Genomic DNA, 27,782 nt, shown 5'->3' on the forward strand with positions numbered 1-27,782 from the left:
TCCAGTTTCCTGTCATATGAAAGCAATACCTCCTTTCTTTCAGCTGCTCAGCTTTTTGTAGTTGAATTTGCCTTATCTCCCGTGTGTGACTAGTTTTCTGTAGCTGCAATGTCCTACAAACTGGCAGGCTGTGGACTGGGATTTTTCTTGCTAAGGGTTTTCCTCTCTCTCTCAGAACAGGGGTCTTTGAACACTTGACACAAGCCAGACCCATGAAATTGTCGGTAGAGAAGTGCAAATTGTTTCCTTTTCACCATGTTCTTTAAGTTCCTGTTTTAATAATCAAGCTCAGACACTGGAGGGGAATTCTTCAGGAGCTGCTGGAGTAATCTCATCCTAAAGCTTCTGGGAGTAGTTCATGGAAGGAAAGACTTGCAGAAGATACAGAGGGGCCTTTGTTTGGATTCTTGAATGATTGATCAGGTGTTTTTTTCCACTACCTCTTCAGGAAAAAGAGGTAGTGTTCTTGCAACGTGTAATTTTTTTTTTTCCAAGTTTTTTAAATTTATTTTTGCATGCATTGCAGAATCCATATGTAGGCAGACTGATTTGTTACTCCACTGATGTAGCACTAAAAGGCAAAACTCCAGTGTTACCAATCTACATTGACATTTTACAGTGCATATAGCTATTGTAGTCCGAGTCTTCCCTATTCTTCCCCCACTTTTCTCCTCTCTCCTTATCACAAGTGTATTTTGAAGAGCATTTCAAAGATGTGGAAGTGTTATCAAAAGCCAAAAGGCAATGAAGAGAAGAACAAATTCTAGAATTACTGTCGCCTTGTGATATTAATTCTATAACTTTTGCTTGTAACTGGAAATGCTCTGGAAAGAGAGCAGTGCACTGGAGTAACTGCAAGTGGTTATTTCCAGTAATTCATAATGAGCAGGAATCAGCAGCAGCAAAGCTGAGCAGTGGAGTTTTTGTGATGACAGCAACTCTTACATAGGAACAAAGTGCATAACGTTTGAAAGGAATAGCTGCTCTACATGTATTGTTTCAACTTAGTCTTAGGAGACCTTTTCTCGAAGAGGCTTGAGCAGGGGAGGTTAGGAAGAGGTCCCTACTGAAACAGTTTGGTTAGCGTAGTGCTAGAATGAGCTCGTTTCCACTGAACTGCTCAGTTCTCCAAATAGGGGCCCTTTGTTTGCATTACAGAGATTTCTTGTTATGTTATGTCATCATGAGACACTTCTGCTGAAGAAAATGTGGTTACCCATGCTCATCCAGCAGTGAACTTTCTCAGAGAAGGGAATTGGGGGCCGTGTCTTCCTTCCAGGGAGAATAATTTTAAGTTCAGATGTTACTGAGCTCGTGAATTTGCCTGTGTTTCCTGTGTGATATGGTACATTTAAGACATCTGTTTGCATTGTTTGTTTGGCTGGTTTTGAGGGGGTTTCAAGAGAGAAAGAGAGAGAACACAGTGTGCATGTGTGATAAAATGGTGAGAATTTGACAAGTAGCTATTTTTTTTGAAGATGGCTGGCCAGCAAAGTTCCTTTTGAGTCACTATTTAGTATTGCCAAAACTTTCTCTTGGTGTTGTAATATTGATTTCCACGTTGACTGGAGCTCAGAGCAGGCACGATCTTATTTATTCAAATGTGAAGTACAAGTTTGTGATGGTAAAAACATCCGAAACGCAACTCAAATGTGTGACAGATGAGAATGCTCAAGCCACCAAAAACGGAAAGAGTGGGGGCGAGAAAATGAAAAACAAGAACCCCCGAAACCTCTGACAGAAACTTCCGAGGAGAACCAAACAAATTCAGAAACTGGAACCCGTGTAGCAGATATGTTTTTGGAACAGACTGTAGTGTTGTGGCATACAGGATGGGAGGGTTGTTCAGATAAAGATATCTTTGGGTTTGCATGTTTGTTTATTACATTTGCATTTTCCTCATGACAATTTGCTAAGTCATGTAGGATTTTGGTTAGCTAAATATACAGCTCTGGAACAACCATGTCTTGGAAGAATCTTGGGTGCCAGTCGAGGTGTAAAGTTAATGAAGAAATGCACATCTCAGTGGATTTGAAATATAATTAATCTTTTTTAGGTAAAACGTGAAGTATACAGTCACTGTGGAAAGAAATCAGTCTTAAGTTTACCACTGATAATGTGTGCCTTGACTGTTACTGCCTGGAGTTTAATATAGTGATTTATATAGTGTGTGGAGATGCTTTGAGTAGGAAATGTACTCCTGAAGGGAATGGAAATCCCATTTAAATTTACATATTCTTTCTACTTCCGAATTATCAAGTAGGAATTGTAGGCCAAGTTAATTGAACATGTGTCTGTATAATTAATAGCATAGCTATTTCCATCAAGTCGTTACAAGGAAAAAAATGTTGAGGAGATGGCATTAACTTGAAAAACTGGCGATTGGTGTCTTCACCAATGACGGGAAGACAAGATATCACTGTGTGGAAGCAGCAGAAGGAATATTAGGACAGTAATGCTGTTAAATAAAGCAAATGTAAAAATGTGTTCTGTAACGATTATATTTTAATATTTAGTTTGGGGCTTTTTAGAGGTGTTAAATGAGACTAAAATGTGGCAAGCTGTTCCAATGCGTTGGGACAGAAGGCTTTTCTTACCCTTTAATGATTGAGCTAGATTTACCGAAGAAAACCATCTCCACGATATGCCCTCAGCTGCTGTTCTCCTAGGTGTGTAATGAACACTTCAGAGGCGCGAGACCGTGACCTCGAGTATGTAGATCAGTTAAAAACAGGAAATGTGCCACACCAAGTTGTTTAACGCTGCACTGAAAGCATAGTTAATATCATCTGGCCTTCAGGTGATAAGTATACAATTATTTATCCTCAACTTAAATCCCAAATCACGTGCCGATCACACTTTGTAAGCGTGGGTTACTCCTGACAGAGGGGTTTGCGGTCCTGGTGGTGGGGGAATGGCACTGAAAAAGACACGGGTGCCACATGCCCGAGCTCTGCAGTGAAGGGGCAGGCGGCCAGTGAGGAGCAAACTAATAAGTCATTTTGTTAATTACATTTCCTGTAACTCACTGCTCTAAGTCATCTTTATAGGGGTTATTAGGTGTGCTGTACAACAAATTGAAACTCCTGAGGCCACTGTGTCCTGTCAGGTTATAACTGTTTTCCTGCTTAATGCTAGATGAGCTGAAGCAAATAAGGCAATAGAACAAATTTGCCTGCAGAGGTAATTAAACTTGGCTGCTCTGGACTAAATTAGATGAAACCAAATCGTAGCTCACAGACATTCTTACAGAATGAGAACAGCCTGGAATTGAAAATTGTTTGAGGTGACTGTGCCTTTGTTAATGAGTGCTACCAAAGCTGAGGAAGTGTATTCATGGAGTTGCCATCGTTTATTACCCAAGGCCCAAACAAAGCATCTATTGTTATTAGGTAATTGTTGCCAAATATAGATGAAACGTCACCATTTGATTGTTTTATTGGATTTAAAAGAAAAGTGAAAAAGATTTCTCTGCTGAACTATGCTTCTTGCTAGGTAAGTAGAGGAAAGATCTTCAAATACAACACAAAACAGAGATCAATACTGTGATAAAAAACTGTGTTCCTCTAATTCTTTCACCTCTAACTATGGCTTAGGCAGCAGTCAAAACTTGGTTTACTGTTTCCATGCCATGCTGTTGGATGACATGGAAAAGATATCTACTCAGTATGGTATAAATATAGCTACTAATGAAATAAAGGAAACAGATGACCGTGTCCCACAATGACAAGTCTCGAGAAGCTATAAACTAGAATTATACAGAGAAGATTCTCTACAGTTGCATAGAGAGCCTAAAATAAATACTTTCTGCACAGAATAATTTGTCGGGCTGCACTCACAATATGTTTTAACATAATGGATGATGACAAAAGCAGGAAAACAAAGTCGGGCTCTCAAAAAATACATATTTTTCCTTTTTCCTGCTACAAGTACTCATATTATAAACAAAATTACTGAGCATAATGTGCTAGAACCTTGACTGTTCTTTTACACAGCCTCCATCTTTATCAAATGACAGTGTTAATAGTGTCTGTATTTGGGATATAATCAGATTCATCCTCCCGTCACAAGCTTACTTCTGGCTGCTATAGTTTGAGCTGGGCTTGCTGTGTTTTCTTCAGTACTTGACTCATCTCCAGACCAGAAGCTATTAAGCGGTGTCTGTTGGGTTTATGTCTTGCTTGAGCTAAGCGCAGACTGGGCCTGTGAAGATGATGCAATAGCAGTGGCTGCCGGTTGCAGTACCTGGAAGGGTCTGATGATGGAGGAAATGGTTGTCCAGTGCAGGCAGCGTGCTCAGGGATTTGAGTGTCTGTGCTAAGGCAGACAACAGTGACTGCTGTCCCACCGGGATGAGCCATGGGCTAGCTATACCTCTTTTCTCAAATGTAGGTACATTTAAAGGGCCAGATAGCAGCTGGCAGAGAGCTGGTCGCAGAGCTGTGGTTATGTAGGTCTTCGTTTTTAATGGGGAGGGAGAGGAGAAACTGTGATATAAGCCAGAAGACATCTTTAGGATTGCGGCCAGCAAAACTAATGTTAGAGGATAGTCATAATCTATGCAATGCATTAACTTGTTGCTTAAGGTTAGAAGCTATGCTTTAATCACAAGCCTACTTTTCTTTGCCTTACTATTCAAGATAAATCCCAAGGAGGGGAAAATGGGTGGTGGAAGTGATGTATTCTTCTATTTGCACGAGTTATTCAAAAAACAGATGAAACTGGGGTTATGAATATAGTACACCTCAGTCCTCTATGTAGGATGCACCACTGCTGTGTTGGAAGTGTTCTGCCATTGTCACCACTAATTCTTAAAATGGCAGCAGATGGTCTGGTAGTGCTTGTGCTTCATGGGGCACTGCACCCACGCTAGGAAGGAGCCATTCTGCTGCTTTTGAGCCTCTGAGACCTTCTCATGCCCCTAATACCCATCGTTACCTTTCTGATCCTCAACTAGGCAGTTATTTTTTTTCCAGTCTTTTTCCATGTTGTGGGAGGGCTAAGCAGATTTGTGCTGTTCTTGAACAAGGCAGGCATCTGCCCCTTCTTGTCTTAGAAAGTTTCTGTTGTTTTATTTGGTGACAAATAATCTTTCACATGCACAGTGACAAAATTCCGCAGTCCGTAGTGGAATAGTAGTACTTGGTTGGAGATTTCAAGGTGATGGAAGTCTTATAAGCCTTTCACATGCTAAAATGTTGATTGAAATCAATTCTTATTTGTCCTTAGTCTTCCCAGCTACTGAAAGTGATTCTCCTTGTGCACCTTCATACCAGTTATTTTAAATGAATTCAGTGATATACTGGGTCTGTGCACTTACTATGCTAGCACAATGCAACTTCTGATCTGGCTTCCATGACCTCTTACTGCCTGATATTGCAGCACATAGGAGGCAAAGTAATCTCTGCTTGGACCTGAGACATGACTGAATTAATGAGGCATTTGGGACCTTGTAACATGTGACTCGGACCTAACCCTTTGCTAGAGATCGTATATGTGATAACAATACTGCAGCTAGTGTTAATGGAGGATGGTGTATTAAAAACTATTGCATTTTATTGCTTCAGCTCACTTGGCAGTTGTATCCAAAGTTTCATGGTTGTCAATGTTTAAGCGTCCCAAGATAAATTAAAAGATAAGATTCTGGAGCTCCTGAAATGCTATCTTTACAGGGTTCTGTGAAATAAATGTCAGGTGGTTTTTCAAGTAGAGCCTTGTGCCCTTTTAAAATGACAAACTCCAGTCCTATTACTGTCTGACTTCTTTTTCTGCAAAGGAATGTATCTTTTATTAGTCTAGGAGCTGACATAAATTTTCAGATCCCTCAGCTGTGAAGCAAACACTCTGCAAACCAGCAAACAAGTATCAAAAGGTGAGGTATAATCCTCAAGTTGGTGCCTAGTCCTTTCATCGCCAGCAGGTAGCCCAGAGAGGAGGTAGCTGCAACTGGATGGAGAGTGCCAGAGGCAAGTTACAAAATCCATGCTAGTCTTTGTATGGAAATGTTAAGCCCTGAATTAAGCTAATATGTGTCCCAGGACAAGCTACTGGCCTGCATTGGTTCACCTGGGAGAAGCATTTGAAAGTCCATTGAGGGAAGGGACAGGCATAAAGCATGCAGCATTCTCACGACACCTTGTCAAGTGGTGAGGCCAGAAATCGGCACCTGTCTCTGCTGCATATTTCTGCCTCTGTGCCCAAATTACTGACCTCCTGCCATCCCCTGCCTTCCCGCTGTGTCAACGTGACTGAGCGGGGAAGCTGTCAGACAGGTCAGTTGAAATGATCTGTGTGTTAAAAATGAAAACAACACCCACGCATGACCCCAGAAACTTACTTGCTCCTCCCTTCTCCTCCTCCAGAATGTTTATTTACATTTTTTGGTGTTCTTAAAGTTGACTCCATTTCCTCAATAGTTTCGGGACACAGGGACAGAGGTGTACAGGTGGGGAAAGCAGGAGGCTTTGCACCCTTGGGACCATAAAGGGCCCTTTTGTAGTAACTTCATTCACCCGTGCCCTGGCCCTGTGTTTGGCAGAACAGCTTGCTGGTGGTTTGGTTTCTTCTGAAGGAGGGAGGGGGTTGGGTTTGGCATTCACATATTTGCTTTGAACACAGGGTTTAGGATTTAAATATGCCACTGCAGGCCTGTTCAGTGTGAATTTGGGGGATATAGGGAAAACACTGCCATGTGGGTGACAAAAGTGTGGAAGTGTGTGTGTGGGTTGCCTCACATTGCCCCAGCCTGAGGTCCTGATGAGTGTCAGACCTGGAAAATGGATTAGTTCAGATGAGAAGAATGCTTTTACCTAATCTTTGCTGGTATTATTGCTGAGCAGATTACTTGCTTTAAAAATCACGCAACTTAACTACGTTTTGAAATAACACCGTATATCACTCAGCATGCTCTTCTGTTTCCTGCCTGCTCCCAGACGCTGTCTAAAAGCTTTAAGTAACAGAGCCGGGCTTTCCGCAGCCCTGGGTGGCTCTGAGGAAACCGGCATTAGTGGCTGCTTGCCTCAGAGACGAGCTCTGGAGTCTAGCACTGCCGCCTGGCAGCAGCCCAAGTTTCGCGAAGGAGCACTGTGCTATGGGGTCGAGCTGGGGAGCGAGCCGAAGAGCCTCTGAGAGGAAAAGTCCTCTAGATGAGAGGCGGTAAACCCTGCCGACCTCTGGCGTCAGGTTTATCTTCAAGGAGAGCTGTGGGCCTTTACCGGGCGGTATCAGTTCAAATGACAGGTGCCGACAGCTTGTGCTTGTTGGCCTAGAGTTAACCTAATTCTTTTCTAAGTCTTGAAGTTGTCTGAGGCTGAGTGGCTGTGGTGAAGAGGGCAGGGCCCGGTGGCACTCAGTGATGCCGGAGCCTGGTGCGGCTGAGCGTATGGACGTGGCCTCTGCAGGCCGAGAGTTACAAATCCTGCAGGCCGCTACCTTATGTAGACAATCATTTAACAGGACAGTTAAAACAGTCTGCCCTATCAGTAATATACTCTTGCACGTGTTTAGACTAGCCAAAGTGTCGGCCATTTCTTTACTCTACCCCCGCCAACACACACACGCGCACTTTATCCCCCTAGATTTTTCTTCTCTGCAGATCGCTTGGTCTACAGCGAAAAACCCTGGATCCCAGCCAGCCCGGTCAATAAGTTTCACTCATTAATAAGAATTGCTTGTGTGCAGAGCAAACAGTGCTGTTCAAACAGTTTCCCAATCAAAACAGTTGTGCCACCAGGTTAACCCTCTTGGAGCTGGAGGCGTGCGTTGCTGTCTCCAAAGCTGCGGTTACCTACTGATCATACAAGTCAGACCCGGCTGGGTTGGTTTTGCAGTCCTGGGTTTAGGAGCAGTGGGACCTCCTGCTGAAAGAGGGGTCACTGGTAACACCTTTTCTGCCGTGTTAAGGTGCTGATGTTGCTGAAATCGTCCTTTGGCTTTCCACAAGGAATGTGCCTGGGAGAGAGGTGACTGAATAAAAGTGACGGAAAGATGCAGGTGGCACAGTCTGTGGTGTGCGTTACCTTGCGGTCGGGTGGAGGATTTCTGCGAGAGACTGAAGGGTACAGCAAGCAGTGAAAGTAAACAATTTCAGATAAGGTCCACAGCAATTATTGGAAGGTCATGGATTTAAGCATAGCCCTCTGACAAAATGTTTTAGAGAACCTACAACAGGAAAAAAAAAACAACAACAGCAAAAAAAAAAACAGAGAAACTGCCCACATACTGCTGTGGTTGGAGAATAAAAGCAATAGCTGTGAAAATACCCAGCCATCAGTACAGAGGTTCTTAGCAGAATAACTTCACATCTTCTGTTCAGCACAGTTAAAATGTCTTATGGTTTATTTACCCTTTCTGCCATATTATGTTGTAGGTTTGTGTAATTTAATTACGCTTTTTCTAAGAAGTTTCAGTCACTAGCTCTGCACATCCAGTGAAGAGCCTGGCAATGAATCTGCTCCATGTTAATCTCTAGTTTAATGCTTGCAAGGAGATGGATCTGGTAATCTCCAAAGGACAAGAAGGGGGAGGAGAGCGCCGAGGGCAGAGGGAGCAAGACGTGGCAGCGGTGGCTCAGAAGCTCTGCAGAAGCCAGAGCAGAAATCCTGGCAGATGCTGCAGAGGGCAGCTGTGGAAGGATGGCAGAGCTGTTCAGAAACTGGGCCTGCAAGTCTGGAAAGTGTTACTAGAAGCAGCCTGACGGTGAGAGGAGAATGCAATGCAGCAGCAGCTGCCACAGAGAGCATGGGAGCAGCCCAGCAGGCAGGAGGGCTGGGGGAGCCCTCCAAGCACAGCTAAAGGCAAAGGCCAAAATTTCAGGGGACAGAGTTGTGTAATGCTAAACTTACAGTTGGGACTTCAAGAAAGTCTCGATTTCAGAAGGGAGAATGCTTTGTGTTTGTGATTTTCATAGTTCATCATGTGGATGATGTAAACGTGTTCTAGTAACATTTGCTGAGGTGATGTGTTATGATCCCTGGCCAGACTGCATGGATTTGGGGAGCCTTCAAAACCCATGTTCTACTAAGACTGTGTCAGTCATATTTTGTCCAGCAGGATTTGGTTAAAGAAAGTCCGTGTTTCTGTAGCAATGCAGTGGTTGTGAACTGTATGTGAGCAACTCTCTCAAGCAGAGAGGTCTGCTACCAAACCATGCTGCTGAAAAGTGGCTTTCTTGAGCCTCACGAACATCTCTGGCTGTCCTGGATTCTTTCATTTTGAACATGCTGCTTTCCTCGGTGCCTGGGGAACCACCCAGCCCAAAGCTGCTTTTGGAGGAGCACGTGATCCTCAGGCATGCCATGCTCTGCTTTGTATATACAAAGAAAGAAGCTTGGAAAAAGTTTCGTTACCCCTCGGAGAGTGCTCTACATAATGCCTGAGAGGCTGGCAAGATGAAAGTTTTAGCTTTACGTACAAGTTAGCCCCTAGCATGCATATACATTAGTTCATGGCATAAAACTGGCTGCTGTTGCTATAACTACCAAAAAAAGCTAGTTGGGTAGAGGTAATGGGGTTTGAAAAAGGTCAGGGGAAAAGCTCTACTGTGTTTTTTTGTCTGAATAGAGGTGGTACGTGAGTGGTATCACTTGGATGGTTCTGGGCTGTGGGATACGAGCTCTGCGAGGCTTTGAGTGAGCACAATCGGTAGGTGTCCTACCACTTAGAGTGGCAAAGTGACCGGACCTCAAAATGCAGGTCTGGGAATCAGCTGTGACTTCATCTCTAGTTGCTGCGCTTCTTCTACAAAATTATAATAAAGAGTCTCATCCTGAAATGTTGTTTACAATAACCCCACGTTTGGAAGTTTCTTCTGGGATTGTTACAGGCATCTGCCTCAAACATCTGAAACAAACAGTTTTCAAACTTTTCCCACCACAAGTTTAACTGTAATGTTATATCAAAAAAAGTAATAGTGGTATTTTTACTATAAGCATACTTGTAAACTCATCCACGCAGTGCTCAGTGCTTCAGTCTGTTAAGTGAGTATGATGTTAGGAATTTCAGAGTCTTTCACAATATGAAGTGGAAAAAACTGTTCATCTGAAAGAATTATGTATTGTGTTTAAAAAAAAAAAAAAAGTATGCCCTGAAGAAATCTTCGCTTTATCTGAAGCCTTTCTTGAATAGGATAGTCCTTTAATCATTGTTTTAAAACCTGTTTTTGATTGAAATGTATTTTTGGGGAGCTATAGCATGTCTTAAACTGTGCTTCTGATTTGTTTTATTTCCAGGAAAGGTAGCTATACAGAAGGAAGATCTGCAGAAGTATCATAACAGAGACACCTGGTTTCAACTCCAGCACGTTGATGCTGATTCAGAAGTACAGGTGAGATTACCTTGGCAAAGGAGCATTTGTAACAGTGCCATGGTAGCTTTGTGGGTTCCATGGCTCGAGGTGTGTTGTGTCCCTGCCGAAGGGAAGTATTGCTCATTAGTGTGGTTCAGGTTTCATTGGTATTTGCAGTTTCTGGGGGTATTTGTGTGTAGGGTGAATTACGAGTGTGCTTAAGTCAACAAGGGCTGGGATTCTGCCTGCAGAAATAATTAAAACTATGTGAACTACCAGAGTCACTGATACAAAGAGGGGTGTGGTTGTCTGCTAGGTATCAAATAGCTTCAAAACTATAAATAACTGTTGATTCCACATGGAGCTGAACCACCTTGAAAATAGTATCTCTGCAGTACTGTCTTTAATTATGTAGGCAGGTTGTCACAGGAATGGCAACAAGTACATCTCAGACAAAAAAACCGCAACAGAAAAACAAAAAACTTGCCAGATTTCTAGGCCCTGCTCCAAACCATGGGAATGCTAATGATAGTATCACTTTAGCTCAGTGTAGGGTTTGGTACTTTGCAGATTTTGGTACACAGTGTGACTCCTTTTTTTTCCTACTTAGCCTCTTTTGAAGCAGGCTCTAATTTCTATTACAGTGTCAGGTCTTGTGAAAACAGTCATTATAACAAAACAAGAAATTAAAATGACGTAGCTGGATATCAAGTGAATACAAATCAGATACTTAACTGTTTTATTTTCTATTAAAAAAAACAACAAAACACACACATAAAAACCCACAACACTTTTGAAACACAATATTTGCTTAGGAGCTTGGATGCTGTCTGACCTGTTCAGCAATGTCCAATAAACGCAGGGGGAAATGCTGCTTAGGTAACTGAGGTAGGGTTAGAAATAATGTGCCGGCTTTTCAGTCTGCAAGCAAGTCTGTCCATACTAGGTCAGAAAATGACACATGCATTGCACATCCATTCCAATATGTAGTGCGGTTACGTATAGTGAAGCTATATTTGTGAAAATATATTCAAGACTAGTTTTTTCATTTATTTGGAGTGAGAAATAACATAACTGTTGTGCATCTGATCCAAAGAAAGCTTCCTGACAGCCTGTTCAGTCTGTAACATTCTCTTGTAAAATATTGATCCTCTTTAATGCCACATTTTGATGCCAGTGGTGATGGAAAGGCTTTTAATAGCCTTTTAACATTGAAGTCTGTTCCATTTACCCTTGTCTCCCTTTCTTCTTATCCCAAAGCCTCTTATGACAGTGACTTTAAAACAGTAGATGTAGTGTTTATTTCCTGCAGGATATGAAAACTTTCCCTTTATAATTTATCAGTTGAAGAAGGTCAATATTTGGATAAGCTTCTGCATAGTTTATTTTGGTATAATATTTACACAGAGTGAGCTTGTGGAAGCTTTTTAGACCCAGGGTACTTTCTAGGACAGCATTGGTAATTTAGGCTGTGAACTGAAAGGTTTGCAAACAGTTCTACCTTTTTGGAGAGATGACGAGCACAATGTTTGCTCGAAAAGCATGTTCTCTGTTTGTAATTGCACAGTTCATCACTTCCACAGTTCATCACTTCCACTGTTTGTATCTTTACAAGAGCACAACGTTAAAAGCTGCTTCTGGGCTACATGATAAACATTTATTACAACTAGTATAAATACGAATAGCCTTCTGATTTTATCCATTTACTTAAATGTTCCACAGTCTTTATGTTAAGTAGTCTGTACAAGGGCTTTATGTTTTCTGTAATAGTGCGAGCAGATTGGTAAATATTTTGTGGGAATTCTTATACATGGGAAGATAGACAAATGAAAGTGTATTTTTGTTTGTGTCTTTTATACTTGTGGTATCTCAGTTGTATCTTGTTTTTCTAAACATTTACTTTTTCATTCGTAAGAGCAAAAAGAGTATTTGTAGTAAGTATGGATTGTTACTCAGTTTTTCTCCAAATTTAAGGAAATCATTTGAGACATTTTAAGAGTTTAACATTTGCAATGAATCGTGCAAATACTAATAACCAAAAAACAAATTTCTTGTGCCAACTATCTGTCTATCATTCTAGCAATTATCCTAATTGGCCACATATCTAGTGGATTAAGCATTGAGCCATGTGCCAGGAAATGCCTGCATCTTACTTCTGTTTCTGCTAGTCAGTGGCCTTAATGCTATTTTCCATGTCATAAATACTGTTTTCCATGTCATAGAGCACTTTGTGGCTATTTAGTTATGCATCACAGCACTGCATTGAGGCAAGCGACTGTCCCTACTGTCAATTCAATACTTTGAACAGAATGAGAAATAAGTATCAAAAAGAATGTGACTTGCTTGAGGTCAGAGTGGGTAATTAATAAATAAACGAACAAACAAAAACAAGCAAACAAAGAACAGACAAACCAGATTGGCTTCTGATTCTTTCTCATCATTAGGCCGTGATATGAAAGAAACTGAGTGACAGTGTTAAGCCCACAGAGAACCGTTCTTTACCATATGCAAAGCCTGAAAATGTCCAGGTTTTAAGCAAGACCAACCAGCCCAGTCGGAAATTGCAAACCAGCTTACAATCAGTGGATTATGGAAATATTAATGAAACATTAATGATCCTGGGTGCCTTGGTTCCCAGATGCCCAGTTCTGGGATACATTTGGCTGTATTTTTGAGAACAGAAGGATTGACTTGAAATTATGGAAAATCGCATTTCTGATGTAAGAACTGGTATTTTTAGCTGGCTGTCTGCAGTTTAATGTGTGTAAGTAAAATTTCGTTATTGACATGGTTTGGACCTCACTTAGGAGGTCCAGAAATGGTACAAATTTTTCAAATGGAAATACTGTTTTCTTTTTTCATATATGGAGAGGGGCTAGTATGTGAAGATTACTCTTTTTTTTGCAAATGCAGAACAGTAAAAATTAGTGTTAATAGAAGTTGAGTGCATTTATTTATATTTTTGTGCTATTTTCTCAAATTTTATTCAGAAGCTACAACTAATTATTCTGACGCTGTAATCAAAATTATGTGGTAATGTGAAACACCATTGGACATAGTTACTGAGATGCTTAGCTCGAGGCTTTGCATACAGTCTTATGGCTTTCCAACACTGCTAATTCTTACTGACTTGTAAAGATGTTTTGTATTGTCAGGAGTGCGAGCTGAGGCTGTGACTGGATAAACCTTATTGTAGATGAAAATGTTACTGACGGCAGGACTACGTGAATCAACAACTTGCACAGTTTTGTTGTTGGATGCTGTAATGCCACATCCATTTATTGCTTGACAGCAAGACATAACCACGTCCTGCATGACTTCTTATCTTGAAGGAAAAAGAGGGCATTGTCCTAGGCAAAGAGTGGCCAAGAAGCCTGGCATCTCACCCCTGCCCCTGTTCAACATGGTGCACAGTCCCGCACCGAGTGGTAGAGATGTTGTCCAGCTCCCCAGTCCACAGGTGCAGATTGGGCATTACCTACTCACACGTCCTTTGTGGCTTTGGTTCAGCCTCTGGTTCAACGTTCACCATCTGTTCTGGCAAACTAGCTCGTTGAGATCAGCGTGATCGGAGGCACCTGAATTTCCCTTCATTTGGGTAGGGGTGTAACAACAGCCACCAGAACACAGCGGTGTGTAGTTCAGCAGTGGACAGTAGTCACCCCTTGGGGTCACGAGGTTTTTATTCTCTTAGTAAATCAGTGCCCCTGCAGCTCACTGGCTGTTTTTGCTCTGGATAGTTTTATAAAACTGTATTGCATCTTCTGCTACGGTCCTGTATGTTCCACATGCAATTTAGGTATAACCTGGGTGATCAGACTGTTTTACTCCAAGTGGTTTAAGTTCAAGCTGTTCTGTGGAGCATGAACTATTAAAGTTCAGCAAAATGACATTTGTTTGGCATATGAATGTGAAATTATATGATTTCTGAACATTCATTTTTTAAATATACTAGAACATATTAAATGCTGTCTGGAAGATTTATTATACAGAGTGCGGAATGAAACTCGACAGGAGCTGTTAAATGCATAATTCGTGGCTTACTTTTCCACACTGGAAAACTTGTTCTGAAAGAATGAAGCTGTAACCAGGTGGGTTTGTGTGCATTTAGTTACAGGAGTTTTAAGTTCCCATCTTGTGCTGGAGCCTGCCGGCTCCTCAATGGGATGCTACCATGCCCAGGGCTAAATACACAGTCTCTGACAGCACAAATGCTCAAGCGTTTCTGTGGAAAGTAAAGCCATTGAACCATTACTGAAAATGTTCATAGTCTTATCTCAATGCAAAAATTAAGGGCAGAGGGATTTGCAACAGAAGACAGAACTTGCTCAGCTGTTTAAGCTCAGTAAGAGCATGATCTTGCATGCTTTCCATGGGACGTGTCTCTTTTCCACTAGTCATGTGTCTTTCAGGATTTGCTGTTTTCTCATTCTCCTGCTTTTTGAGAACTGGAAGCAAAACTTGTGTACATCTCTCTTGAATGACTGCCTTTCCTTCACGTGCAGGGCTTTATTTGACAATAACTGATTCAGGTGTTTGCCTGGGGCAGTAGATGACAGGTGCTCCCTATGTCCATATGTTCTCAGTGGAGCCTAAGCCCAAGTGCACATCCAACCTTCAAAAGGCCTTTTCTGCTTTTGAGCAGGTTTGTTTGTTTATTTTTTTTTCCACAGCAACTTCAGCCCTCCACAGTTAACTCTGTTTGGTGGAACTTGAGCTTTGCAAGCCAAATACCTTTTGTGTACATGTAATCAGTGAGTGGTTAAAGATCCAGAAACATTCTGATTAATATCAAAACGCACGAGCATATTCCAAACCATGTAGTCTGTGTATGCCAAACAGGGGGAGAAATAAAAGGAGAGTCAGTTATATTCTGACGTGTTTTCCTGTGCAGGCTCTTGCTTTCAAATGTTCCTGTTTTCAAGTGTCCTTTGAGTTGCTTCCTCCACAGCAATGACAAATGTAAAATGGTCACATTCTCTTGCAACTGAGTTCTCTGTATTAACTTTGAGAGTATTTAACCTGAGTTCTCAGTATGAACCATGAGAGCTTTTCCAAAGCTAGTCTTAGGTAAAATTCATTGTTGGGGGAGCAGGGAAAAAAAAAAAACCTGACATAAAAGCTTGAAAGTTGTTCATTTCCCCTTCCTCCTCGTAAGAGCTTTGATATGTCTGAAACATACCTATTTAGCTATCAACTTAAACAAAAAATACAAACTTGCATGTAAAGGGCAGATAGCCAACACCGAGGAAGCAGATTGTCTCAATTTTAACCTTCTGTACTCAAAGTTCTTTGTGAAAAAGTTACCAGTGTTAAGAAATACTTTCTGCAGACACCAGAATCCCTTCCTTCTTCTTCTACTCCGTTAGCATTTTGCTTACACAGGCCTTTGATTATTGTTGAAGTGTGCCTGTTCTTGGGTGTGAAGCGATACATCCGTTGGTGGACCTTACAGCGCTAGTGGAAAACATTGCTTGCAGGTATGTTTAGAGAGTGCCCCTACAATCAATCCTTTTGTCTTGCTGGAAGTCACTGCTGGCTCTGAAGTGCTTTCTGTATTTTAGCTAGAAGGATATATTCGAGGCGTACTGTGCTGCTCAGAAAAACTCTACTCCTTTGTCAGCACCTTCCCCATGAATGCAGGATCTATTCCCCGCATCAGGCTTCGTGAATGAAACCCTGCCCTTGCCAGGGCGGGAGGTTTGCCACAACTTCAGCAGAGCCAGGATTTCACCACAAGCTTTTGAATTAGCTCTCCTAAATTCAGTCCTGTTTGACAGTTAGAGAAGTTTATCCCAGATCTCCAGAGGAAGCTGGAAATGTGTTGCTCTGTTATTTTCTTTTGCCCTCCCTTCATAATATTGTGGAAGTTGCCATGGTCTTTCCCATATCTGTCTGCTTCCTGTTCTATAAAAAGCATTGATTTGTGTATGTGTAGAGCAAACTGTACTGAACTTGAACGGCTCAGATGTTCATTGTTATTTTCTGAAATATACGGGTTTGAAAATAAACTAGGTTGAACAAATTGTCTTCAGGAGCAACTGTACAGGCTGATACCCCTCCAGTGACTGGCAGAAATGTCTGCTCTGTTAAACAGTGAAGAGCACTGCATGCCCACTGTCCAACACTGCATTAGCTGTGTTCCTGTAGGTATTTAAATGCTTCTAACATGAAGATGAGTCACTGACACATTTTGTGTAACCCACTGTAAGCATGGCTGTATGCAAATGTGAAAAAGAAGAAGCTGCTTCCAGGTTTGGTATCGGCTTTCCACCACATACAGGAAATAAATGGGTGTTACCCTCTTTTTTTTGTGAACAGTGGCTTTTAGGTTTCCCTCTTTCAGTTGTTTTGAAATGATATGAAATCTCTGTTTTGATAGAGTGAGAAGATTCTCAAGGCTACGTGCCTACTGATAAAATTATTTCGGAGAACTGACGCGTGTGTCAACACTGGCGAATGTTTCATAATAATGTTTGTGATAATCAAAAAGACTGCTTATTGACCAGATCCTGCTTTGTGGCAAGACTTCCTCCTCCCCACGTGAATGTAAGGGTATTCAGTGCTCAGAGGGGTAAGACAGTCTATCCCAGTTTGGTTTGTTGCTTCTAAAAAGCTAGCCTGAAATAATAGAGTGAAATAAAGAGCACCTACTGCTGACTACTAAATTCACGTTGTTTCAGAGTTCTTTGTGCATTTACTAGAGCTTGGAATACAGCCTAGGGGTTCCTAGTGTTTGTTAGTGTTTTGTTTTTTCTTTTTTAACTTTTTCCCTGAAAAATCGGATCACATCTGCCTTGAGTTAGATCAGATGTTGCATCCGAAGTGGCATTCAATCGCTGGGCCACGTGTCGTGTGTTAGGTTCCAGCCCAAAACGTGTGCACGTAACCGCACCAAGAAATGTCTCCTAGGGGTGTCCTGGTGACTTGAGGAACGCTGCCTGTAAGGCCCACCACTTGTTAAAAATGCTCAAAGTGGCTCATGCCAGCACGGCAGAACTCTATCAAAGCAATAACCTCAGGATAATCTGCTATCGTGTGTTTTCTTTCCTACTTCCACATGCTGTGTTTAAATGAAACCACAAATTTGCAACTGCTGGAAACGTGAGACAAGTAAGTAGTGTGTGTATGCCTGCTGTACAACTGCCTTCTGGTGTTTCAGTCTGCAGTACCTTATAGTTTCCAAGGAAAATGAAATTGTGTAGACAAACTTTTCCTGTACCTATCAAAACAGAACTTTGATTGTGATTTTTTTTCTTTTTCCTTTGCAAGCTTACAATTAGCGTCCCTTTTATTTTTGAGACAGTGGTGTGGAGTAGTTCTTCCTGATACCTGTTAGTATTACGAGTATCTTAACAAGACTGGAACATGATTCTATTATTTTTTTTTTTTAGTAAAGGCAATATTTAACAAGCAGTTATTTTTTTTTTCTTAATAAGGCCTTTTAAAAGTTTTGTTTGTTACTGATTTCCTTTTGAGTACTTGCTCATTGCCTACATGAAATTAAATCTGCTGATGACTTCTTTGATCAGGAATGGAAAAGTAGAACCTGTCTGTTCCCATGACGGTGTTTTGGATGTAATTAGGAAGGACATCTGACCTATGAACCCGCCCATCCATATTGCTCCGTGTGTATGAAAAAGGAAGTGTTGTTCAGCAATTGGGTTGGCACTCCTTCAGCAGCTTGTTCCTTGAAAAAATCCTACTCTTCCAAATGTGAAGGGTATGCTAATGAACATCTCTGCTTCTAGGAATATTCTGATTTATTTTTATGTAAATGCTTTAGTCATTAATGCCTTCTGCTTCAAAACCGTCAAACATCCAGCTGCTTCTCTGAGTTTGCTTGATGTGCTAAAGGGGAAAGTAAAACTTTGTGGTTAGGACACAGGCCTGGGACTCATCCCAGATTCAGTCCCTGGCTCCACAACAGGGATTCTCTCTGAACAGAACCAAGCCACAGTGTTTCAGCTGCAAAGTAGGGACACCGTGCTTTTTATACTGCCCCGTTATCTGGTATTTCCTGCTTGTAAATGCTGTCATCAAATGTGGGTGCCTAATACAATTGGAGGCTCTAGGTAATATCACACTAGTTCTTTTAATAATTAAAATATTGTTGTTTAGTTGTGTAGTCTGGGGAAGAGGAGGCTCAGGGGAGACCTCATTGCTCCCTACAGCTACCTGAAAGGAAGGTGTGGGGAGCTGGGGGTCGGCCTCTTCTCACAGGTAACCAGTGATAGGACTAGAGGGAATGGCCTCAAGTTGCACCAGGGGAGGTTCAGGTTGGAAATGAGGAGACATTTCTTCTCAGAAGGAGCAGTCAGGCACTGGGACGGGTTGCCCAGGGAGGTGGTGGAGTCACCGTCCCTGGGGGTGTTCAAGGAGAGGTTGGACGTGGTGCTTAGGGACATGGTTTAGTGGGTGACATTGGTGGTAGGGGGGTGGTTGGACCAGATGATCTTGGAGGGCTCTTCCAACCTTAATGATTCTATATGAATGTCTTTGGTGTTGTAAGTAAATTGTTAAATTGTTAAATTTTGTTAAATTGTAAGTAAATATTTTAGCAGCTTCTTGCTTCTTTGGTGCATTTAGTCTGGTATAGATAATCAGTTGACCTTCTGTTGGTTAGATGAGGTCTTGATTTTATAATTTATTTATTGATTTTATAATTTATTGCACAGTTTTCTGTCTTCTCTTTGAGAAGTGCATTACCCAGTATATCATAAACCAGTGAATGACATTGTGAAGGAATGCTCTCAGACACAGGGTTTGATTTTTGGGTGGTCCTGTATGGAGCCAGGAGCTGGACTCGATGATCCGTGTGGGTCCCTTCCAACTCTTCCATGATTCCAAGGAGAAAATTTATTCAGATGAATCCGTTTGTACTGCCTAATGGTATAGCTGACTTGGGAAAAAGCGTTCAGTTTATGTAGGAGTTACATTTTCTGTGAATTAAACCTGCAAGTATGCTGCTGTAGCCTTATTTTAATGTATTTGTGTAACTGAGCTTTTAACTGGAAGTGATGAGGTATTCTGGGAATAGTCGGCGGGGCTGCCAGTCCAAGTGATCCCGTGACCTTTGTTTTGCTGTCTGAAGGTTTGAGTCACTTTCTGAGCAGCTGGCCGCTCGCTAAGTCTTCAGAAGAGAAAAATGAGAGCTACAAGAAGAATTGGCTTTCAGCCCAAAGGAGGCTGCACTATATTTTGTTCTTAATGTAGCTGGGAAAATGTGCGAGATACTGCTGACTTGAGAGCATTTTTGGAGCTTAATTTATAAAGTAGGGAGCTTTCATCTTAATTACTCAGTTTGAGTGAGATCTAGCAAACTGGCACTGTAAATTAAGTTTACATTCAGGCTCACCTAAGTGTATTGAAGCATTCTTTCTTTCCTGATAGAGATCAGTCTTGCCGTTGTTTAAGATCAGTGGAAGCATTTCTCTAAAAACATCTTTACCTTCTTGGTGTTTTTCTACAAGGGTATATTTTCTGTAAAGTTCCTAAATCTCATCGCATGTTTCTTAAGTCCTTCAAAACTCATACCAGTGTTGATTTCTCTAATAAAGGAAATATGTAGAATATCAACAAGGATGGCAGCAGTGGTTTTACAGGTTGATGATCTAAATTTATTCTCCAGAGCTCCATGGTTTAGCTCCTGCATTAAAATATGTGGAAGAGAGAACATGGAAATTAAAGGGGAACGCTGTAAAATAAAGCCATAAAACTGCCCTTTGTAACTTGGTTTCTCAGCTGATGGTGTGCTTAGCCTCTCTTACGGCCTGTACAATGGTCACTGGAGCAAGACTGAGTTTGAAAGAGGTGGGTCTAGAAGTGGCTTTATGCATTTGTGCAGGGAAATGCTCCCCTCACCCATAAGGATAGGCTTAGGGTTGGGAGGAAATGACAGATGTTGAGATTTGGGTACACTGACGGGGTAAAGGAGGGGATTCGTTTCTCAGCGAAACAGACACGAAGAGTCAGCAGTCAGAGCCAAATTCAATATGGGATTTCGTTTTATATAACTCAGAGGAATCTTTTTTCTTGTTTTCTGGATGAACACCAGTGCCATCTGCCAAGTGGACTGGAAGGGCCCGTGTTCCAGCCCCTGGACGGAAAAAAAAAGGCTATGGCCTCAGTACTGAATGTGCAAGTGGCTGACAGAGGTTTGAAGGATGAAAGTGCAGTCAGAATGGTCCCTGGGAAGGGGTTTGCAAGGAAGGGGAGAGAGAATGGCTGTCGCAGTAAGAAACTTTATCATTCATTGATTTCTTCAGGACAAGCATTCCGGCACTGGCTTCAGAGTTTGTACTGCTAAGTGTAGGAGTGTCGGGGAATGAGCTTGAACCCAACTTCTGAGCATTCATGCTGTTATTGCACTCCCTACTCTGCTTTGGACTGCTTTCACCAGCTTTTGTCCAGACAAAAGTGTGGAGGAAGTTGAACGTAATGGCATAGAGCAACTTGGTTTGATCTTCACTCCCTCCTGTTAGGCGGGATGGACATCCTTTGGCAAGAGTTCTGGTGATGTGGAGAAAGAGGAAAGGTCAAATCTGGAAGATATTATGAAAGGGCTTTTGCATGAGTCGAGACAAACTGAGTCAATAATGACACCCACATTAGAGCTCTGACTAACTAGCGGGGTGGGTTTTAGGGTCCTTTGGTAAAAAAAAAAAGGTGGAGAGGAGGTAGTTATGAAGGTGAATGACTCAATTTTGGCCAACGTGATTTACAAATTACTGTTGGGCAGCATTGAAATGTTAGAATACGTCAATAACAAAACGTATTTTACTATAGATGTTGTAAGAGTTTTTGCCAGTGCTTGTGTCTTGGAACAGAATAGAGTTAATGAGAGTAATGCAGTTTGTATTCATGATCACCTTTATTTTCCTGGCATATCTGAGCATAGATTTTTGACCCAAGTCACAATAAAGTCAATGTGATGGTGAGGAGTTGAAGACTGCGTAACAGTAGATGCTATGAATGATGGTGACATGTTGGACATTTATTTTTCTTTAGTTGCCCAGTGTAGTTTTACTGATACTGGTCTCAAAGTTTATTGTCATAACTTTATAGCTATTAGCCCCTTCAGTTTTCCAGACTTTAAAGCATAGAGGTATTTCTTTAAAACGCACCAATGTGATACATTTTCAGTGGTTGCGTTGGATATCTTAGCTTGGTGTTTCAAATGCTAAATATAAATAAAGCGACAAGAAAATATTTTTGTTCCAGACCACAGAAACTCCATATCAGTCAACTAGTAAAACACGCAGAGAGAGATAAGATAATGGGGGAGTAATTATGCACTGCAACTGAGTGAAATGTCTACTAATCTGGATTCCTTAGCAAGTGAAATAGCTCACCTGTACAACTGTTAACTAGTCTTTAAACTCCTTCTGAAATTGCTTGCATTAACTGACTTTCTTTGTTTTAAGCTGGAATGGGGTGGCTGGCTTTGCATAACACCGATTTTTCATGTGTTTTTTTTTTTTTGTTTGTTTGTTTCAGGGAAAGGTCCACCTTGAGCTGAGACTAAGTGAAGTCATAACAGACACTGGTGTCGTCTGCCATAAACTCGCAACAAGGTAGGATTTAAAATGTAACTGCAGAGTGATGAGAAACATAATAGTTAAATATAGTGTGCAGTGCCTCATTTAAAAATAGTTGGAGGGATCAAAACATTGACTGGAAATCAAATGTTCTTATGCTCTGAACTTATTTACTAATTGTCCTTAATCAGTGGTATCCTTAAAAATTTATAGAATGAGATGTTTTTTCATTCTCCTTTTCTCCCTATAATCTACATAATTTTCTTCCTAATACTTTTAGATGAAACAATTTGGCAATTGTTTCAATAGAAAAATGCTCTCCTAGTGAAGTTCTGACCAGCCCTGTTTTCAGACCAGTATGTGACATTGCTTTGTTATTGCCTTTGCCAAAGCTTTGTCAATAAGCTGTCGTGGTAGTCCTTACAGCTGGGACCTGTTAACAAGTGCACGAGAGCCACGTGGTTGATCTCCGTCCTTCTAGGCTCGCTAGAGGCTCACTAGGTTGGTGAGGAGGTGCTGGAGTATGCAATCTTTGCATGCCTGTGCATATATCCTCTAGCCATCCAGTCCCGCCAGAGCTCTGTGAGTAGGTGTCTTTGAAATATTTCTCCCGGCAGTCTGATGATTTTTAAAAACTGCGGTGAGGCATAGTGAATGGCAGGCATGGTCTGGTAAAAGTTGCTGCGTAGGCTCTGATCTCCAGTGAATTTATTAACCAGGGCACAGAGCCACTTGAACAGAGCTGTACCTCCTTCAGGTCAGAAGTTATGTCAGAATGGCTCTGCAGCACTTGAAGGGCCCAGCCTTCATTTCACTGCTACCCAAGGACACTTTTTGTCATTTTTTTGTCAAATTGCCATTGTGCAATTTGCATATGACAAAGTGATGATGATCAAACGCATTCTAAGAAACCAGGTTCAAACCTGCAGCTACCAAGTCCTAGGCCGGCATCTTTTGTTGGAGTGTCATTTCTGTAGCCATAGGTCCTCAGGCTTTGCAGAAGAGGGGAAAATACGAAGTGGAAAAAGATGGTTTATTGTCTTTCTACCCTGCTCCGTGTCTGCTGTGTGAGAGAATATATGTGTATGGGACATACAGGACACTGGGCTTATCATTAGGCTCTAGCCTTTCTGAAGGTCTGCAATGCTCTCCTTAGCGATATAATACAGCAGCAAAGGCCTCTGCCTATATCTTCTGAACTCCAACTGTGAGGTAAAAGCCTGTGATGTCTGGTTCTCTGCCAACACTTCAACAGGAACATCCTTCCACTCTCCCCACAGACTGTTTTGAATAGTTAGGTGATGCACTGAAGGACCTTCAGAAGTGTTTGCCTCGCTTCGTTTTGTTCTGAGGGAGTATGCCATACTACAGCCAGCTTTCTTTTAAAGGTTTTGTCTTCAGTCAAATAAGATCTGGTGGCATTGTAATCCCAATGCTTTTTTTTTCAGTGAAATTCTTAAAATGCTACAAATAGATGTCAGAAAAGGCCCTTCTTAACATGTTACACATACAGCTTCTTGCTTCATGAAAAGCAATAAGGTAATGTCAACCTTTACACTATGGCAGCGTGCAGCGTTTTTTTCTATCTTTATATTCATTTGACCAGACAGGTTTTAAATCTTTATTCTTATTCTTGCTGCTGTGGCCTTGGTTTGAAGATTATTCCTTTCACTCTGCACAATACAGAGGAAATACCTAGATTGGCTTGTGAAGCATTCTGCAACTTTGATTTGGAAGGTATTGTTCAGTAAATACAATGCATTAGTTCAAATGTGTAGACAATTTTTGAGGTTTTAAGCACTGAATTTTAATGCTCAGAGGTTTTCTTGATTTACAGCTAGCTCTTGGCTCTTAGAAACAACCTGAAAATCAGAGCCCAAGCAATCTTTTGTCTGCTGAAGTCAACTTTTCCGCTGTCTTCTGCCTACCTGAGCACTGTATTTGGCTCTGGCCAGTTTCCACAGCTATTTGTTGTTTGGGTGATAGATAGGAGTAGAGCTAAGCTGTAGATAAGGGAAATCAGAAGTAGAAATATTTCTAGCATATGTAATTCCATTGGTGCAAGTTTTTATGGCAATGTGTCTTGTAAGTGAGAAAGCAGAAGGGAAGAAGAAAGAAAAGGTATGGGGAATGATAACAGGAAAAAAAACACAAAACAAAACAAAAAAAACCACTACATTTAAATGTAATCTGGCAATTTCTTCATCCTGCACCTTTTGTTTAGGAAGGTACACAGCAAACTGCATCTGTGTAACATTTTTCTACACTGTCTGAAATCTCATTCAGGTTTGTTCATAGGCAGTTTGGCTCTAGTGCCTAGGCATGTAAGAAAAGACAGCAGTAATTAAGCAATGCTTGACTGAATGTCTGTGGAGCCAGAAGTTGCCAGTGAGAAGAATGGCACAGGTGGGTGAGGCAGAACCTTTGTTTCAGGTAGTTCATGAATGAAAAGCAGAGGCTGGGTGAATTAGAGGAGGGCAGCTACCAACTGGACTTTGTGAAAATAACTGATTCTTTTTTTTGTGGACAGCTTCTGAGTTTATTGCAGTGAGCAAGTAAGACAAAACTGTAAAAGCATGAGCAAGAACTTGTGAATTGTCATCCTGTGGACTCCCTTGATTTCCTTTTTTTTCCCCTTAAATTAATTTGGAGACTCTTCGCTGCAGAAAGATGAATGCTCTCCTGCAAATTGGCACGTAGATATAGCCAATTAAACAATTTGGGTCTGCAAGGAGAACAGAAACTATTTCCAGTGGGCAGCTTTCATTTTAAAAGCACGTATGTGGGCTGAATGAAAACTAGGACTAATTGGAAGCTTTTTTTTTTTTTTTTTTGCCTATCCAGAAAATAAATAAAGACGGGGTTTCTTACCAGCCAATGCACAGCTCACATCTTCAGTACTGTGCCCTCTGTGCCTGCATGCATTGCCGCCACCTCTGTACTCCAGAAAGCCTCAGCAGCAGCTGAAGCCTTGCTCAGCCAGTCTGCAGCCCTGTGGAGCACTGGGAACAGTCAGCTGGATGGGAAAATTCATCTGAATGGGAAGGCAAATTAAAATTGCAAAGCGCTGAGCTCTTGAACGTTAAGTAGTAGATTATTTAAAATGCTAAAGGTATGTGATCTTCCTTAGCCTCTGCAGAGGAAGCAAAAAAAAAAAAAAAAGAGTTTAACAACTGTTACCTAATAGCTTCTCCCTAGGAGGCATTCAGTACTTCCATTTAGCCCTAAACCAGTAAGCTGCTGTGCTTCATCAGAGCCCTTCAGAGGCCCTAGTTCTCTGCCAGCTGCTACAGCACCATCTCCCAGACCGAATCTCTGCAAAAGAGCTAATGATGAGAAGCATTAGTGAATTTAAAAGTTAGGCTGACAATACAGATGCAGGCTCCACATTCCGACTTGTGTCCCCAGGCGGCTCCTGCTGTCATCCCCTGTAAAAACCAAAACTCTTCCTTTTTGCATCCTTCATCTGGGAGCACTTTGCTACGTGTGGTTTCCCTCTGTGGAATCGCTGCAAAACCTGGTGGTTCGAGTGAGTGAGCGGGACAGTGTCAGCTGGGTCTCTGGGAGTCTCTCGTGTCCCTGTTACAGGACTCGGGGTGCAGAGGTTTGATAGAATAGTTGTGGAAGGGACCTTCAGGGATCATCTTGTCCAAATGATGTACGTTCGTGTCGTATAGAGAGAGGATGCCTACAGCTTAGCAAGCACAGCCCTTTGCCAAAGTGCTTGTCAGATAAAAGAAAACGTGGACTTTGCAGCCTGGTGCCTTCATGTAACTACACTACAGCTGTGCCATAAAGTGAGTCATCATGAGTACACAGGGTGCTAGGGAAAAGTCTTATTCCTTAGGGTCTGTTTTCCCCCTCTATAGGGTCTGGTTCTCCATGCTCTGTCCTTCACTCTCAGAAGATCTCGAGTTGTCTTCCTCCATGCTATTTACAGCTACAGCCTTCCCGGCCCTCTGCGCGGTCAGCAGGGATCAGGGAAAGGTGCTCCTTCTGCAGCCATGCCAGGCTGAAGAGCTTGAGCTAAGTCTTGGACAGTGTGTACACAGATAGCCTTCCTGCTTCACAACAGCAAGTGCTCAGAAGGAAGCCCTGCATCTTTTGGAAAGCTTTCCCCACCGTCTTCAGAGCAGATTCTGTGCAGCACACTTGGGTTTAACACAGAAGGGTGGTCCCCCAGAGGCTTTAAGACCTCTGGGCTCATTGAGACACGGTTCTGTCACCTCACAGAGCAACAAACACTAGGACCAGTGGATATGTACACATTTTTATCTAATTAATAAGAAGGAGGGATCCATACATACTGTTTAATATAAAGAGAGGGGTTCCTGCAGATAACTTTGTAGAAATCTGTAGGCTTCACATGGGTTATGCTAGCAGGGGAAACATTTCGAAGCGGCGTTCTGTATTTAGCACGATGACATCTGACTGCCAGAATGCCGAAAGGAGCGGGCCGCTGAGCTCCTGGTGAAAGTCAGCGTGAGCTGGGAGTCTGGCTCCCTGATCTTCCTCTGTGAATTCCAGCATGTGTGTGTAATTAGTCACATTTAAATGTCTGCATTTATTCAGTGTCCCCAGCTGCTCCTTCAAGTGTTGTCTTATGTCTTGTCTCCGAGGTTTAAAAAAGCTCAGAAACATCTGCTCTGGAGAGCTTTCCCCCTGCTCTGCTCCTCCTTTTGTTCTCTCTCCCCCATGGTAAATTTCCACAGCTGCAGCAGCCACCGCTGTCTTTCATATGTAGTTTATGTACAGTTTTCCAGAGCAATGCACGAGTCTGCAAACTCATTAGCAATGCCAAAGTTTTATTTGATAAATGAAGCATTCGTGGCCCTGGTGCAGAGACGGGGCTGCTCGGCATTAATTTATGAATTAAATGTAAACGCTGTGCAACTCTCTTGAGAGCTCTGTGAGATGCCTTCTGACCATGCGGAACAGAGTTAAACGGGCTGTTTGCAAGGGCAAGCAGGAAAGGAAGCAATAAGCAGATACAACATCTCTAAGATAAACACTTCAAGGGTCATTAAGAGAACGGCGACTGAGCTGTGGGTATTGAAGAGCTTTGAAAGCCCTTCTGGAGAGGAAGGTAAGGAGGAAGGAGTCATTTGTCAAGCATGGTTAAAGCAGAAGGTCTCTGCTTAGGGTTGGGCGTGCCGGGATGTGGTGGTGGCTCCCCAGCCTTGTCCACCATGTGGTGGGCAGCACCTGACTTGGCTTTTGAACTGCTCACGTGAGCATTGCTGGGAGGTGGTGTGGGCAGCCCATTGCTCACAGATGGGCAACCAGTGCCCTAAAACCAGCCTGACTTGAAACTGTTTTAAACTAAACCGCTTAAAATTCTCTTGCACGATGTGACATTCCTCATGTTAACGTAAATGGTGCTCTCTTCTGAAAATTCGAGTCTCCGTGTTTTGCTAGTCACAGTTCCTGAAGGGCAAAGCCACGTGTGTCGTGTCTAGTTGGAGGGGCTGAGATAAAGGCTATTCCTGTTTGTGGATTAGCAGTCTGAATCCTAATTTAAGAGTTAGAGGAAAACATGATCCCATCTTGACCAGCGAAGGTTTGCTGTTGTCACCAGTGATTGCATTTGCAGACACCTTGAAAAACTACGGGAGTACAGCTAGTCCTTCAGACCTTTGTATAAAATTAAAACAGACAGGCATCATCTTTGAGTCATCCGAGAATTTTCCTTCACTAATTAGGTTGCTTCCTGCTTTTCTTGTTTATGTTGGAGCTGGTTTCTTCAGATAACTATCAGTTCCCAGGAATAAGTAAAGAAAGTATCAAAAGGCTTGGATCCGTGAGGGACTCTGAAATGCACAGCTACAATGTATCTATGACACAGAAGACGGGTGCTGCGCTGTCCAGTACTTTTCTTTTCCAAATTAAAAGGATTCATTAGAATTCTGTTCAAAGTCAGTCCGTGAGCCACCTTGCCACATGGGTTTGATGATGCT

General features: G+C 42.0%; 1 protein-coding gene across 4 annotated transcripts in view; it reads left to right on the top strand.

The window, feature by feature from the left end:
• RASA3 (RAS p21 protein activator 3) overlaps window positions 1-27,782 on the top strand; it is a 164,230-nt gene that overhangs the window by 89,854 nt on the left and 46,594 nt on the right. For all 4 annotated transcript variants that reach the window (XM_048077913.2, XM_066985291.1, XM_066985270.1 and 1 more), the window contains exons 4-5: window positions 10,230-10,324; window positions 21,785-21,861. In XM_048077913.2, the coding sequence (XP_047933870.1) occupies window positions 10,230-10,324; window positions 21,785-21,861 (172 nt within the window). The remainder of the gene's footprint in view (window positions 1-10,229; window positions 10,325-21,784; window positions 21,862-27,782) is intronic.

This window comes from Anser cygnoides, chromosome 1 (assembly GCF_040182565.1).
Source record: "Anser cygnoides isolate HZ-2024a breed goose chromosome 1, Taihu_goose_T2T_genome, whole genome shotgun sequence".
NCBI lineage: Eukaryota > Metazoa > Chordata > Aves > Anseriformes > Anatidae > Anser > Anser cygnoides.